This window comes from Sabethes cyaneus, chromosome 1, assembly GCF_943734655.1.
Source record: "Sabethes cyaneus chromosome 1, idSabCyanKW18_F2, whole genome shotgun sequence".
NCBI lineage: Eukaryota > Metazoa > Arthropoda > Insecta > Diptera > Culicidae > Sabethes > Sabethes cyaneus.
The window spans coordinates 33,666,204-33,683,463 of record NC_071353.1 but is presented as its reverse complement, the minus strand read 5'-3'; the positions used below and the strand labels follow the sequence as shown (position 1 = coordinate 33,683,463).

Sequence of the window (17,260 nt, the reverse complement as noted above, 5' to 3'; positions counted from 1 at the left end):
GCGGTGAGCTGCCTAGACACGTGGCCAGAATATCCGTCGAAAGATTAGCCAAAACTGTTTTCAGCAGAGAACCAGGAAGATGCCGTAGACTTCGGGGCAGACCCCGCATGCGACGAATGTGCGGTGTCGTGGACGACGCACGTTCAGCTGGAATTCGAGAGAATTGAAGAATGGCAGCCCAGGACCGACAATACTGGAGGGCCATAATTCTTTTGACGCAGAATCGTTAACGGATCGTCGTCATTAAAGTAACGCAAAGTCATTATAATGTCCAATTCCACGTCCAATTTCAAGCAAAATTTCATGCAATCGTTTCAATTCTAATTTCAGTTCCCGTTTCAAATCCAAATTTAGTTTAATATCGGGTCCAATGTTATGTAAAATTTCAAGTTCAGCTTTGATTCCCGTTTGGATTTAAGTCTCGAGCTCAATTCGAAGTCCTATGTCAAGTAATTCTCATGTTCAGTTTCAGGCTGCGCCATTGTCGTGATCTGTGGCTGGTCTAACAAGCCCGTCGTCGTCGTGTTCGAATCTCGACCGGGCAGTGCTGCTAGAGCCAGTAGGATTATTACGTTAGCCCCGTAATTTTCCTGTACTCTAATAACCGGGTGCGAAGTCTGTCAATAAAGAAGGGTCAAGTCCTAAAGACGTTTATGACCCAAAGCTTAACTTTTTTTGTGTTACAAATCGCAATCTGATTCCATTTACACCAAATTTGTTTCTTTGATTTCAAATTTAATGTTTGGGCTAGTAATAGGTTGAAGGTATGGACGTTGCCAGGTTTACGGTATTACCATTGTGGCTGGACCACCTTTTTGCATTCACCCATGACTTCCGTTCCAGAAGAAAGTTTGGAAATCTAAATACATCGTTGCAAATATCTAAGAATAAGGTAAATTTCCGCGAAATTTCCAACTAATTGCTAGAAAAATAATAATATTAGGCACTGTTCGAGTCCGTCTTATTCTGCTCGTTTCTACAAAAACAGTCCATTAATTTTGAACAACTGGTAATTACCAACAAGTTCACATGGAAACTCTCCTTTTCAACGCATTATGAGTCATTCATTTTCCCGCACAGCGGAAATTATACGATTCAGCACAAGTTAAACCATAATCAGCAGCCAGATAGATAAGCTGCGAAACGTAAAACCCAACCGGAGAAAGTTTCGAAATAGGTAATTAAACTTACTTGTATATCCGATAGTACATCGTCACCATCACGATGCCCGGTATCCAGAAGCTAATCGAGCTGGAGATTAGCGCGTACGATTTGTTCACCACGAAGATGCACAGCTCCGGGTTGTCCTTGAGCGTCTCCAGGTGCTCGGCCGTGGTGTACCAGCCGAGGAAGATCGGCGTGAACGATATCAGCGCCGGCAGCATCCAAACGTTGGCCAGCATGAACCCGACCGTGCGCTGGGTCATGTAGAGCGGATACTCGAGCGGTCGCACAATGGCAAAGTACCTGTGCGGGGTGGTGGGAGGCAAAAAAAATGAAAAAAAAAAACAAAGTACGAAAGCATTAAGCAGAGAGAATTTCCAGCAGAAGTCGCGTTATACAGATGAACCATACGGCATTGCGGATGTCCTTCATTTTCGCTTCTGCCAATAATAATGAGAGCGATGGAAATGGAAAATTATTTTCGGCTGTGTAAAGGTGCTTGACGTAAACCAGGGAATTTCGTCTACACAGTAAAAGCAACTTTTACTTTCGTGACTATTGTTTTGTTACATAAAAGTTTATGGAACAAAATTTGCTGTGAAGGCAATAATTTTCAAAGTATATCAGATTTATGCTCCAGTTTCTTTCGATGCTAATTGTTGTTGTGTTTCGTATTATGCTACAAAAAAAAACCGGAACTCAACTCGCTTCGTAACAGCGTAACGGTTCAGAAAGAAAAATAAAAAAAAACTCAGTTAATTAAAAGTTATCCTTATCGTTTATCGTTTAGCTGGGTTCCCGTTTTCGCTCGCATCCTTCACGGCTTATTGTAAGCCACGTGTCACAGACTTGTACTTGAGGGACTCTTCAGCGGATGACAAATCCGCTGTGCTTCAGGGGATCGGTCAGGCGGATCGTTTTATCCCACTGTGCTGATTAAGCATGTCAAATGATTTCATAATAAGCTGAGCTTCGGTGAACTTTCTAGTTGACGATGATGTCGAATTATGTTTTCGTGTATTTTTTTTTTTGTTCGCCAGACACCGGCTGTTGATAGCTAGCAGGAAACACGTTTCTGGTGTTGGTGAATACAAACAAAAAAGTTGCAGAACAATTTGCAACAAAACTGTCCAGTGCATATGCTGGGAAAAGGACACCGTGCCATGTTAGTTTACTGCAACGTATTGTGTTGCATGTACCGCAGGGCAAGGCTATACAATTGCTATCGTGCTGAGTGAAATTACTTTACATATGTTGCTAGTAAACGATTTTGTAATTGCTTTGGGTTGTGGATGGGATTCAGGATGGGTTCAAAGTTTTCAACACCGAGAGAAAGCAGTGGAAAGATTTCACTTTTACGGTGACATTATGACGGTGAAAAATTTGACATTTTACGATGGGTAGAGTGGGTTGAGCTTTTAATTACTCAGAAATGACTCCATAAGTTAATCCGCTCGAATCAAAATGTACCAAAGTTAAAAATTATAATAGTTTTGGGTTTCGGATGTCTTCAATTGACATAAAAGAAAGTTTGTTTATGGGTGTATTTAAATTAAATTAAATTTGCATATATTGCCAAATAACACAGTGTGTAGAGGTCCATTGATTAAAGGCAAGCTAATTAGTTATTTAGCGATTCTGGGATTCAATTTGTTTAATTACGGCTGTGGGTGACGCATTAGGTTGTAAGTACAATTCAGTACAATTCAACATTTATGAACTCGAAATTTCAAATCCAGTGAACTCCATCTGGATTGAAATGGAACGCTGAAAAGTTCATAGAAACAACAAAAAAACTAATTAACTAGTTATTACACAACCAGGCACATACTTTGCAGGTGCTTTTTAGAATCATCGTTTGCACCCTACACAAAAGGCCACAATTAAATTGAATTAGCGCACTACTAGTGCTAAAGCGAGTGTTGATAATAAATCAAAATAACGCCGCTGTGCTAATGGATTTCCGATCTCATTATAGTGACAAAAAGAGGGACCAATCCCACAGACCAGTGCAATGTCACCGTCGGTAGAGCAGATACTGTACCGGAAAACCAAATTAATTGCACTCTCTGCAGAGCACGTGCAACCACTGCACTCTGCTACGGAGCTTTCACCTGTGTTCCCTTCCTCCGCCCCACGTATAGGTATAGGCACATATATTATTCTTCAAAGAGACTCACCTGTCAACGGAAATGCAACAGAGATGCAGTATGCTGGCGGTTGAGAAGTACACATCCAAGCTATTCCAGACGTCGCACATGAACGGCCCAAATAGCCACCTATTGAAGAGGAATAGAGGAAAAACCGACGGGGTTAGAGCGAAATGAAATATCTCATCTAGAATCGTTTTTATCGGACAATCCGAATCGAAAATGTAATTTATTTTCAGTCAGTCAATCAGTAAGTCACAAACATATATTCATGAAATTCATGAAAATTTGATTCCTCCTGAGTGCATGCGAGGTCACGTCCGAAAATTCATAAACAAACAGAGCAGTGTTACCGTATGCTAATGAAAATATTTGCATTTGCTGGAATACGAATTGTTATTTGTTTTACTAATTGATTCCAAGAACGAAATGCATTACATACATAGGTAACAAGTTAATCAGTATTGATGGTTTCCAAAAAAAAACACGTTGCAGAATAAACTAAAGTGTTCATTGTGTATAAAACTGTCAAAGCTGTACAATTATTAAGTGGAATGTAGCACCCATAGAAGTCAAAGTCAATCAAATGTTTAATTTTTTTTAGAGACACTTTTATTGTGCCTTTGATGGAAAAGATGTTGTATTTCGGATACGAAAACGTTTACTCTGACCTTCCACCGTCTTACTGAGGTGTGGAATTTGGATGGGTTCCTCAAGGCAGTCACATTGAATCGGCTATTTTCGATCACTTGTTGGGTCCTATCAAGCGAAGCGTCCGAGCCCTGTGCTGTGCAAACGCTAGACGTTTTTACGCGTTTGTGTTACTGGGACTGCCATACCTAGCTATTGACGGGTACACTCAGTAATACCCTTCGCAGTTGGTGGATGTTATTCCGAATTTGTGCGGTAAGATTCAAGTTACCGTTATGAATGCTCTCTGTGTACAACACCGTCCACGAAAACGACAATCTTCTCGCACCCCTGGGAAGGTTCATTTTTCAATACTCCACTGTACATGATATTTTAGAGCGTCGAATGGCACCTTGGGGAACGCCCATCATAGTTGCATCTCTTTCCTCTCTACTATCTATATCGTGGATCAACCTCAAGTAGCACACTTTTGGCATTTTCGGTTGACGAAACTTATTTACGACTGAAATTGGTTTTAAATCAGTTGGCATAACTGCTTTATAACAGCTGTGCTAGTAGGGTCGTTGAGTTCTGAATATAGTTTTTAAAAATTCTACAGAGATACTCAGAAATCCGCTTACTGGTACTCCACAGCTGGTATTGTTGGAAGCGTTTTTCACGTTTAAGGTAACTGCACAACCTCTTCTTTATCGATTCTGTGTTGTTTCCGCAGTTTACGCAAGTCGTCGTCGTTAACAGCAAAGAGCCGGTGTGGCTCGTGCTGTTTCAAACAGTCGTCTCCATTCAACACGATCGTGGGCCACTCGTCCCAGTCATCTCAGAAGTCGTAATTCATGTTCGACCTGGTCGAGCCATCCTGCGCCTTGATCCCCTCTGTTCCTGGTACCGGTGGGTTTGTTGAAGAGAACTGTTTTCGTCGCACTGTTGTCCGGCATTCTTAAGACGTGTCCGGCCAACCGTACTCCACCAAATATCGTCCGCAGTACCTTCCGCTCAAACACGGCATGGGCGTGTATGTGCTCCGTGAGCAACGTCACGGCTTTAAGTCTATAAAAGACTACCGGTCTAATAACGGATTAGTACATTGTCAGCTTCGTACGTCGGTGTAGGCTTCTTGGTCGTAGCGCTTTGCGAAGGTCAAAATAGGTCAGATTTCCCGCTTGAATGCGCTGCTGGATCTGCTCATTAGTGTTGTTATCCGCGGTCGCCAGCGATCCCAAATATACGAAACCCAAATACACCACTTCTAGTTCGTCGTCGTGAACATTTACCTTCTGTAAAAGGCACGCGTATGTTTCCTTTAAGCCTCTTCCTTTCATGTATTAAAGACAGATTTTGATCTTCGACGCATTTCTTTTTAGCCCAATCCTCCTAGGCACCACTTTCAATCTGGAGTAGATTGACTGCGCCGTCGCAAAGTTCCTAGCTATGATATCAAAGTCATCTGCACAACCAGGCTGGCTACTGGCTACCCTAGGTTGAAATCATGCCTCTCATTCCGATACCCGCTAATCAAATCACCCCCCCAAAAGCAATGTTGAACAGCGTGCCTCGTCAGCAAGTCATCACCTTGTCTCATACCTCGCCGCATCTCGAAGGGACTCGGAAGTGTCCCCGAGATCCACACGAAACTCATCGCTCGATCCAATATAGTTCTGATGAGTCCCACCAGTTTTTCCGGAAAACCGTGTTCGTGCATGATCTGCCTTAGCGTGTCTCGATCAACGGTATCGTATGCTGCTTTGAAATCAATAAAGATGTGAAGCGTGGGCACTTTGTACTCCCTCGACATTTCTGCAAGATCTGTCGGACGGTTAAAATTTGGTCCGTAGTTGCGCAAGCCCCTTTGAGGCCCACCTAATAATTCCCTATGAAACCATGTGCTATCGGTGACAGCAGGTGCAACAGAATCTGGGAGAGTACATCTTGAATAGACGGCGTTTACCAGCGTTATTCCTCGACAATTACAGTAGCTGAGCCAATAACCCTTTTTGTAGATGGGACAAACCACTCCTTTAAGTGTGTAGGGCGCTATCTCTCTGCATATTAGCGTTGGTAAGAGGAAATGCTTATCAACTTAAGGAATAGCTAGTAGCTAAACAAGCTAATGTTTCATTATGCCTGATTTTTATTTTCAGGTAGAATAAATTTAAGTTGTAACATGGTTTTCGAACCATTATAAATCTCACATGTGCATAGTATTTTTCGCTGTAAATTTACAAATTATGGCTGCCTATGAGTTCCATTACCATTAGATATACTAAATTTATAAAAAATATATTATATATCTTATTTTCGTAATTATTGGCTTTACAAGAAAATTTTCGAGTATCAAGCTCAGTCTCATATAACTGGTGCTTACATACTGAGTGTTGTTTCGTATAGCAATTTCGCATCGTTTGCTTTTGTGCCTCGCTCGTAGCATTTTTCCAGCAGCGTTTGTTTTTAAAATTCATTTTGAATTAGCTTGGGCTCACATAACATTGACATGTTTATAAACCGTGACTTATATTGAAGCGTTATAAACGAGGTATCTCGCGCATTGAAAAAATGAAACAGGATAGCTAGGAACACCGCGTGCGTAATTTCCATTATATGATTATTGAATATCAAAAACTCGATAGCTTTTGAACAGCTCCCCGATAGTGTTTAGGGTTTTTAGTATATTTTATGATCGAAGATGCCAACAGATATCTCGCGCAGCTATGGTTTTTGATGTAATTGCCAAAATAAACCCGTTTGTCTCAAGACGGCTTTCGCGTATAGTAACAAATGTTTATCGATTAGTAGTGAGCTATACCGGATCGATACCCACGATATCGATACTCGAAGTCCGATATTTCGATATATTTCATCGATACTTACGACGTCGGTATTATGCTAAATCGATAATTTCATCCCGATACTGTTTTGATAATACGGGATATGCAGCTGAAAAAATATAAGCTAAAACTAGGCCAGAAAATGCTCAAGAAAGCTATATTTTTTCTGGCGCTGTTCTCTTTTCAGGTATCTACCAAGCTTAATTCTAAAATTTACTTTATTGGAATTGGATCTTATCAAACAAAACATTGAACAATGTCACTTACATGTTTAACGCTTATTGAACAGTAAGGCCCCGTACAGAGTAAACGCGACAGCGACGTGCAACGGCTTCGCTCACATTCGTTTAAATACGCAACCCTGCTTCCGGCGAAAAAGTGCTTTCTATTTAAATGAATGTCAGCGAAGTCGCGTCGCTGCCGCGTTTACTCTGGCAGTACCCTAAGTGCATACGATACGCGATTTTCAGCAATTCAGAACTGACCAGAGAGCACAGAGAGTAGTATTGGGCGTTGACGGCATCAACAAAGACTTTCCAGCTCTTACGCGCCATAATAGCGGAGAAAGTGGCAGGGGTGGGACAGAGATCGAGAAGAGCTTGAACCGGAAAGGAGCAACTTCCGGCGGAACTCTGCAGGAATGGCCAAGAACCGCCAGCAACGACACATCACTGGATGGTTTCGGGGGTTTGGGATAGAGCTGCCAGACGAGTGGATTGAGGGTGTGGTTTGTCCCATTTCGGATAGATTGCTGTCATTACCGCAGCATAACACTGGTTAAAGCTACCAACAGGGTGCTCTCCCAGATTTTGTTGCATCGTCTTTCCCCGGTGGCAAGAGAGTTCGTACCCAAGCAGCACATATTTAGCACTTTTAGTTGCAGCAACTCATTTATGACTAAAATCAGTCACAAGTCGGTTGCCACAACCAGTTTGTAACAAGTGTGCTACTAGGGTAGGCTAGTACCAGGTGGGCTTTATGGAGGCCTGTGCTACTACGGATCAAATTTTTACTCTTCGGCAGGTCGTCCAGATGTATTGGGAGTACAACCCATCATATTTTTGTGAGTTCCTGGGCAGCATACGATTCAGTCGGGCGCGAACAGCTGTGGCAGGTTGTGCACGAGTGCGGGTTTCCGTACAAAGCGACGTGTCCGAAATAGAGCTGCACTGGAGCGAGTCATGTGTTGCGTGCGTGTTTTAGGGGCACTCTCTTTGCGCAACATGTTTTTTTTATTGATTAATTTTTAGAAATCCCTATTTTTGTGTAGCATTTCCTAATCCCAGAATGCCGCCTTGAATAGTATCGATAAATCTAATATCGATGCTTCACGAACGATATATCGACGGTATCGATGAAGCGGCGGGTTTGATACTGATATTCAATTATCGATATTTTTGGGAATTTTGCCCAATCCTACTATCGATATCTAATAACAGCTCGCGCGATTTCGGCCAGGTCAAATAGGTTGATAATACATAACCTTCGGTGTAGGTAAACTTATTTCTCGTATTTTTCTCTTATATCCATATTTCGGATTGCCTTAAGTTGAAAAGCATAATGAAACCACTTCAAATACCAAAAATAAAATGAAAACAGATAGTATCTTAAAGTTAATACGTCATTGTGATCCAATAATACACCATTATAACACAACAACATCATAAAGACGAGCATAATACAACTATGACCTATAACCCAAAGACTATACATAAGTGCAACGACAGAAGTAATTAATCAAATCTTGAAACTACACAAAAACAATAACAACAATGAATGGGAGGGTCCATGTTTGAAGCAGTGTGCTTAGGGAGAGTGATGAGGTCAACTTCCTAAGGTCCCTTGGCCTGGCTAACAACACATTGTGGATAGTGAGCGAGCCCTTCTCCCCATCTATTGGGCTCATTATGCATTGGGAGGGCTTACTTAACGATTAACTCATGTGATCTGGTTTCTGGAAGGAGATTCTTAAATACCCCTGGTACGTGCAAGTGATGTTGTTTGCCGACCGATTCCTTTTTGGTCCTTCATACAAGAGCTGGTAAACGTGACCAATCGCTATGTTTGTACAATTCCCCTTGTCAAAATAGGCCCATTGCTATGATAGTCCTCATACATACATACATGGGACAAACCACTCCTTCCATCTGTTCCTCCGGTAGCTTCTCTTTCTCCCAAATCTTGCAAATAATCCTGTGTAGAGCCGTTGCCAGCGTTTTTTGACCATGCTTATAAAGCCTTGCTGATCTTTAGCAACCCGATTTCTCGATTGACTTCTTGAAGATCAACCTAAATTTTGGACTACATGTTAGATCAGATTTTGAACCACGTTTTGGATCAGATTTTAAACCAACAACCAGATTTTGAACCTATTTCTGACCTGGACTATATCGTGGACCACATTTAATCGAATTTAGTTTCAGATTTTGGAATAGATTCGTACTACATTGCAGATTGTTTTGGTCCACATTTTTATCAGGTTTTGAATCAGACTTTAGACCTCCTTCCAATGCGTCATAGCATAATATTATGGCGGTCTTGGCGGATACTGAGGCCACCTCCCTTAGGGGCGTCTCCTAGAGCTAGCGCCTTTAGTGGGGGCCATTCTATCCAACTGCATGCCATGGCGCTGCTAACAAACCTCTATGCAACACACATGTTTCCTGTGTTCAAAAGTGGCGATCGTCGGAATGTACGGAACTATCGTGGTATTACTAGCTTGTCTGCTGCATCCAAGCTGTTTGAAATAGTAGTGAGTAATTTCATCCTCGCCAGAACAAAATGCTATATCTCTACCGACCAACACGGATTTATGCCTGGTCGATCCGTAAGCACGAACCTAATGGATTTCACGTCCACCTGTATAACCTACATGGAACAGAAATCACAGATTGACGTGATTTATACTGATTTGAAAGCTGCGTTCGATCGTATTGACCATAAAATACTGCTGCAGGAAATTTCACGGCTTGGCGCATCTCGGAATTTTACGAAATGGCTCAGTTCCTATTTGTGCGGCAGAATTCTACGCGTGCAGCTCGACTTCTCTTTCTCTTCCCAGTTCACCAACTGCTTTGGTGTCCCTCAAGGCAGCAACATGGGACCTCTCCTGTTTGTGTTGTTTTTCAACGATATTGCGACGCAGCTTGGAGTGGGATGTAAACTGATGTATGCAGATGATCTGAAATTATATTCGGTGATTCGTTCTATAGATGACTGTGTCCGGCTGCAGGGGCTTTTAGATTTGTTTGTAGATTGGTGCAGGAAAAACTGGCTTGTGATCAGCATCCCGAAATGTCAAGTAATGACTTTCCACCGCATTGCCAGTCCAATCGTCTGCAACTATCAAATATAGGAACGTGTACTCACTAGAGTTGATGAAGTTATCGACCTGGGGGTACTGCTTGACGCCAAACTCACCTTCAACTTGCATCGCACCACTGCAATAGCAAAAGCTTCTCGACAACTAGGTTTCATCGCTAAAGTCGCTCGTGATTTCAATGATCCACACTGTCTGAAGGCACTATATTGTTCATTAGTACGTACACTCATTGAAAATGCTTGCTTGATATGGTGCCCTTACCAGCTGGCATGGAATCTACGCATCGAACGAGTTCAAAAACGTTTTGTGAGGCTTGCGTTGAGAGGTTTACCTTGGCGTGATCCAGCAAATCTACCGCCGTACCCCGATAGATGTCGTCTCCTGGGTCTCCAGACACTCGAGCATCGCAGGAAAGTTCAAAAAGCAGTGTGTGTGGCGAAGATATTAAATGGCGAGATCGATTCACCGACAATCCTGTCTGCCTTAAACATTCGTGCGTCGCAACGCTCACTTCGATCGACCGGATTACTGCAGCCGCGATTCCACCGGACAACCTTTGGATCTGCATTCGAACTTTCTCCGCCGTTGAAAGCCTTTTTGAGTTCAACGAACCGTCGTATATGTTTGTACAAAAATTAAACAGTATAAGATTTTTATGAACATGACTTAGAATATTCAATAAGACATTTTTGTTAGTTGAATTTTAATTAAACAAATAAACAAATAAACAAATATTTTTAATGGTACAGATTTTTGAAAGAAAAATTACAGATGAAAAAAAATTTCCGTTCAAGTACAAATGAATATGTGGTAACAGATGAATAAGGTGTAGAAAAGTACAAAATATAACCAAAGTTAAATATTGATTAAACTTGAGGCGGGAAAACCCCATGATCAAGGTGTATAAAAATTGAACCGCAAAAAGTTTTTGATCAATATATACTAAGATAGAGTCGACAAAAGGACGTGGCCAACGCACATTAAAGTTGATGGCCGGGTAACGGCCATGACTAACACAAATTAGGATTCAGATAGATTAGATTCCCCCCAGTAGCTCCGGGATACGACGCTAGCCTAACAAGCCAGTCGTCGTATGTTCGAGTCTCGACTGGGCGGTGCAGCTTATAGAGTCAATAGGATCTTTGCACTAGCACCGTAATTTTCCTGTACCTTAATAACCGGTTGTGAAGTCTGTCGATAAAGAAGGGTCAAGTTCTTAAGGACGTTTTATACCCATGGCTATGTTTTGATAGATTAGATCCAGAGGAAGTCCATCCTCATACCATATATTGAATTGTTCATTTTACGCGGGGGGAGGATGTGGCATCTTGGTATTCATACCATATTAGGATATAAATGGAATGTGTGTTGTTTACGTATTATTTTGGTAGTTGACGGCAGCGTGTGGCGGCAACGGAGAAAGTGACAGGAGTTTGGTTGACAGCTTCCGGAGAAAACGGAGTGTGAGCCAGTCACACAGGCTACTAGAAGATGGAATATCATAGTTTATATCGAGAAGCATTCGCCGCCGCATAAATTGGACGCTAACGATGTACAAAACACTAATCAGCCCGGTAGTCCTCTGCAACCTCGCGATTGCAATCATGCTAACTAAACTTGTCAACAGATTTTAGAGATATTTACATCAACCCATCAGAAATGTTTCCAACAGTTTGGAAAATGCCAAAAATATCAGGAACTGTCAAAAATTAACGAATCAGCCAATCACATGTAAGTGCCCTTTTTGCTTCCCAGGTCCGTAATATTGTACATCTGCAATTTAAAGTCTCTACTGGTAGTGTTCATGGGCACCTGCTTGTTTGATTTATTTAATTTAAGGATTAGTTGAATGCACTTACCTCCCAGACAGTTCGACAGATGCATTGAATGTCATGGCACATAGTGCCACCAACATGTCCGCCATAGCTAACGATACAACGAAATAATTGGTTATTACTCTGAAAAATAGAAAGCAAGAAATATGGCAAAGAATTAGTAGTGACTTAAGTTCAATACAGAATGACATGCGCATGAGGATGGTAAAGAAATTTATTTCCATCCTGAAAAATTGAAAGAAATATTTGGCAACTTTTATTTTTAGTATTGTAATAACACTAATCAACTGACATGACACATTGATTAAACATCGTCTTACACATTTTGCTCGCACAGTAACATTGTTTGTTATGCATGTTGCGAAGCAACTTATATTTTTAAGGATTTACACTGTAGGGTTCTAACATTTGTACGGTTTTATACTCAATACTCGAAGAAACACCTGAACTGCTTTTTTCGAAAAATGGACGTTTTTTGCGTGGACGTTGGAGTTAACATAAATGTCTCGTCTGTTTGTCTGTGGTAATATTGTGTTATATAAAAATGGATCAGTTACTACCAAAATTTCAATTTTTTATATTGAGTACTGTAAATTCTAGAACGAATACTTAATTTTAATTAGAATTGACTAAGTTTTAAAGTTCAATACCCGTTTGCAAGCACGGCAATGTTTCTTCGTATACTAAGAGCGTTGCATGAGGTAATCAGTCATATTGATTTCATCGTGGATATTACAAACAAACATTTGGTATTGTTATGAGCAGCCCGCATCCTATTATCGTAGCAAATCTCATACGGGATATATGTCACTTGAATCATGAGCACCAAAGCATTATATAATTGCGTATGACTTTTGTTTATGAAATGTCTGCCATAAAATAATTTACGCTCAGTGTGCGATTGTGGGTAATCCTAATTGGTGCCTACTTGTAATAACAGGTAGAAGAGCGAGTTTCCCATCGCAAGTCAGACACTGAAGTACAAGCTTTACCAAACCGATTATCTAAGAAAACAAAGCCTCATCTGTTTCTCACGAGACATGACCACCTACTCGGCAGATCTCTTATCCAACTAACTGGTATCATACAGGACATTTGCGAATCTAGCCTTGCGCAGTTCAGAACTGCAATAGCTTTCCTGGCACGTGAAGTAAAATGTAATTGAAATCAATATTGCTTCTAACACCACTTGCCTATTGAGAATTACTGTAGCATCACTCATAACTTTCTGCCGGTTTCATTGAAGGCAACCTACGCGAATTATGAGCTCGAAGACTATGTAGCTGCGTGAAGCATGCTGATATTGAGTTTGTGATATGATTATGGAATTCATATCAGGGTATAGTTTCTGGAACAGAACTGCGAATAAATTTAACTGCAGTATCAACTTCAATGGCCCCGGGCTCCCGGGATGGCAAAATCACTTTCAGCAAAGGCACTAATTCAATTTCGAAAATATTATTCACATACAGGTCGACCCCATTGTAATTCCATTTTTTTCAGCATTATGTATGTATTTTAATTTGCATCGGTTTTTTCGGAAATTACGTTGTTCAACAGAGGAACTGAAATATTTTAACAATATGAATATTAAAAACAAACCAATAATCGGTACTCTCCCCTTTCTTTTGCAACCAGATCGCAGAGAAATCAATTAAAGCTACATGAAGCGTGGATCCTGATATGATGAAGCTGACATGCAGCATGCAAGACAGAAGCATTCGGGCAAGAATTCGCTATTCACCATCGGTACCAACCTCCCTAGCAGCATCTTGCTAGCAAACTGTAAGCAGTAAATTTTCGAACATAATTTTCTTACGGACGTACATCGCGTTGCAACTTGTTGCACGTAACTCTGTCTGTGACTTCTGCTACCTAGAGCTACTAGCTTGATGTGACTAAAACCATTTACAAAATTACTCCTGAAGCATGAATAAAACAAGTGAAACAAATTGTCTTCTGCTTGTGAATCGGATGCACAACAATTTACGATAACCATGGTTGTACTAGGATTCTTGTTCAAAATATGTAAATCATCACCAGTATTGCACACAGAATGTCGTCCATCGTTGATTAAAACGCAATTTCAAAGGATTATTGCTTTTATAATCTTACTGTTGTTCCGACATTCATGCAAATACCCGGTGGCAAACAATCAGTGATTTTTCTTGTTTATCTAACCGCTGTTTTCTTTCTTACGAAAACGATAAAAAGTTGTGCACAGAATCGCTTCAAATCTTTATTTGTAAGTACCCTGCCAAGGGTTTACATTGGGTTGGAAAACACGAACCCTTACCCACAGTTGCAGGGATACACTGCTCAGCTGTTGATGTGACTGAGTTGATTTCGTATCCCCCATTGTTGGCGCCAGGACGAAGCGGTTCTCATTAAACAGTTCAGTGAAGCTTTATATTTTTCCTGTTCAAACACCAATCCAGCGCAGCGCTATGTCATCGCAATTAACTTCGCTGGATTGATTTTCCTTCCGAATCGTTCCGTGCTCTGCCGTCGATGGAACGCAAAATTGGGAATTTTTTTTTCCTCACTTTTGCATTCTTTCTCGTTGCTCTGAACTGTGCGCTGGAAGCGAATTTTTCAATCGATGGCTTATTTCGTAACCTTGTCTGAAAGATTGTGCAGAACGTGAATTGCACGTGTAACGCGATGGAATAGAAACAAGAGAAATATTTGAAAGCAAAAACGAATTGAACTGCATATTTCGGAGAAATGGGAGCAACACCTAGTATTGAAAGCGCTGAAAGCAATCTGCAGACTAAAATGGTTTAGTTATGTAACGTACGTTCAGGTTTGTAATACTGGCCACTGGAACCAGTTTCACTACTCAACTTCACCTCAAACACAGTTAGTTTGGATATCGGGTAATGCAGAATCCCTCTCTCCGCAATCTGATCTACAGTTTATTGAACTGTTCTTTTCTTGCCGGACGCTGCTTCCAGGACTCGTCTGCTCGTTCCTTTGTAACTCATTCGCTATTTGGACCAAATGTTCTTTCGCTACTTTGACGTTTACCTGAGGGTCGCCAAGTCACCATCGTTCTGCGTCCGATTGTTACGATGCGCGTTTCCCAAGGCAGTTTTAAGCGACCGTACCATGCTTTCCCATACTCCACCTATGTGAGGTGCTGTCATCAATGTTGCTACTGATTTGCCGTGCCTGCGATCTGTTCTCTGGGCAAATGTGGGGTCCGATGAAATTAACACTTTCCTTCCTTCATTAGCAGGTTAAAACCGGGATGGTTCGTGCTGTATCGAAAACTCGTCTGCACTCATCGCCAATCCTTTGAGCACTTCGACACTCGCAAGACAGCTTCGGTCTTGTTGAGCCATCCAGCATGTTGGGACCCTCCATAAATTGGGATTCCACCAAAAATAGTCCGTATGTCTTCCCAAGTAACAATTTAGGTTTTATTGAGTCCTTATGATGGTTTTTATAACCGAAATTGGTCATGAAAATCCTAAGAAAAGTGCAATAAAACCCATATTGTTACTCGGGTTATGGGTATGTGGTTACAATTTTAAGCTCATAAAGGAGGCTTTTTTTAGAGGATGTGTACTTCGGGAAGTTTTCCAATAATCATTTTCTTTCTACACTCTTAGTGTGACGGCGAATTCACCATTGGGGTAATACAAATTTTTGTTTTTTTAATGCGTCTGAAATTAAGCGTCTTTTACGCAAATGCTAATAATCTTATTTTTGCGACTCGGCACTGTGGTTCAAAATGGAGAAAAGTGTAACGATTTTACTGGCGTCTTTAGCTTTCATTCTAACACTACTATGCCTTTGTAACTTTTGTCATGTTCGCTGGATTTTATCAATAAATCGTCGTTTTCGCCATGATCTCTCCATCCGATTTTAATTTTAAGGACACCATCGGAAAGCTGAGAAAAACTGCTACAAAAAACTGTAACCATCGGCCTAGTCTCCGCCCAAGATTTAGGAGACTGTCGCGCGTGTAAAATGTTTGATAAATGTCACGAAATAAAATGTCAAGAAAATAGTTGAAATACTTTATTGCGAACAGCTTTCCCCGGCGTCGTACACAGCCACGCGTCAACGGTTTCCACCCACCCGCCACCAGGGAGCGGAAAAACGGAGTCGAGCTAGCGTGGATTGAGTATGGCAGGAAAACGATCAGCTAGAAAGAGAGAGAGTAGGGTTCTTGGCACGAAGAAAGGTCACAGGTCATTGGACAAAAGCTAATCGAAGCCATTACCTTGACTGAAGTCAAACCGTCAACGTGCACAAATTCAAACAGACAGACGAAATTAGACCCAAAGTTTCAATTTGTTGAAATACACAAATTAGAAGGAAGATAGCAGTGAAAGACAGAAATTACAGAAAGTTTGAAGGAGGAAAGGAAAGACGTGAATAACAAAGCAAAAAAAAAAAGAAATTCTTCTACCATAGTACCGACCTTGACCGCCGTGAACCGGATGCTAAAGAAACCCTCTAGCTCTTAGGACCCCTGTGTTTACCCTGTATTTACCCCGATTACCTGCCGTTACCAACGTGACTCGGAACTAGACCTGGGTTGTACCGAATTTGGTCCTCACGTCCGCCGTTGTCACCACATCCGTCAACCCCGAAGCTGGAAGTGCGTCCCTGCCATCGACGCCATCGCAGTAACGTCGCGTCGCACAGTGGGACGGACTAAAAAGAATACGGACATCGATATTTGTGACGAAACTACTAAAGATATCACCTTAAAGTCTTCTGCAAAGTTTCTTCGCTTTATAAGAACTTTTTTATGGCGTTGGAAAATTCGGGATTAAGGGGATAACACAACAGACAGAAAAAATAACTTTTTAGTTTTATGCGTAACGTCTTCGATTGGTAAGAAATATTTGTAGATATTATTATTTTAAGCAACTTTACTGAAGAAAGAAAGTGGCTATCTCTTAAGGGAAAAAAGTTACGGAGCGAATCTTGCGGGTACCCCCTTAATATTGGTTTTTTTTAGTAGAATCAATATATATATAGAATGCCAGTGTCGCTGCAGTGCTCGTGGTAAACATCACACATTTGAAAATTATGTATTTACATTGTATGCGCATATGTGTGAGTGATCGATTCGAAACGGGAATCTGATTGTCAAACTAAAAAGGCAACCCAATAAAAAATCGTTCTGCTTTTCCGTGAATCACGCAGGATAAACCACCCGATTTGATCGTTTTGGTGTATTTCATCGGCAGGAAAATTTTCTATTGGGCCATTTGATAATGTAGTTCCCGTATCCAAGACACGAACCAGCTACATATTTGCCACCAAAATATCCATGAAACACCAGCGACACTG

General features: G+C 41.2%; 1 protein-coding gene across 1 annotated transcript in view; it reads right to left on the bottom strand.

The window, feature by feature from the left end:
• Positions 1-15,057, bottom strand: part of LOC128745546 (octopamine receptor beta-3R-like) — a 124,205-nt gene extending 109,148 nt beyond the window's left edge. Inside the window, exons 1-4 of the mRNA XM_053842620.1 lie at positions 14,975-15,057; positions 11,969-12,067; positions 3,345-3,443; positions 1,192-1,467 (exon numbers count right to left, since the gene is read on the bottom strand). Of these exons, the coding sequence (XP_053698595.1) occupies positions 1,192-1,467; positions 3,345-3,443; positions 11,969-12,067; positions 14,975-15,057 (557 nt within the window). The remainder of the gene's footprint in view (positions 1-1,191; positions 1,468-3,344; positions 3,444-11,968; positions 12,068-14,974) is intronic.
• Positions 15,058-17,260: the final 2,203 nt, after the last annotated feature.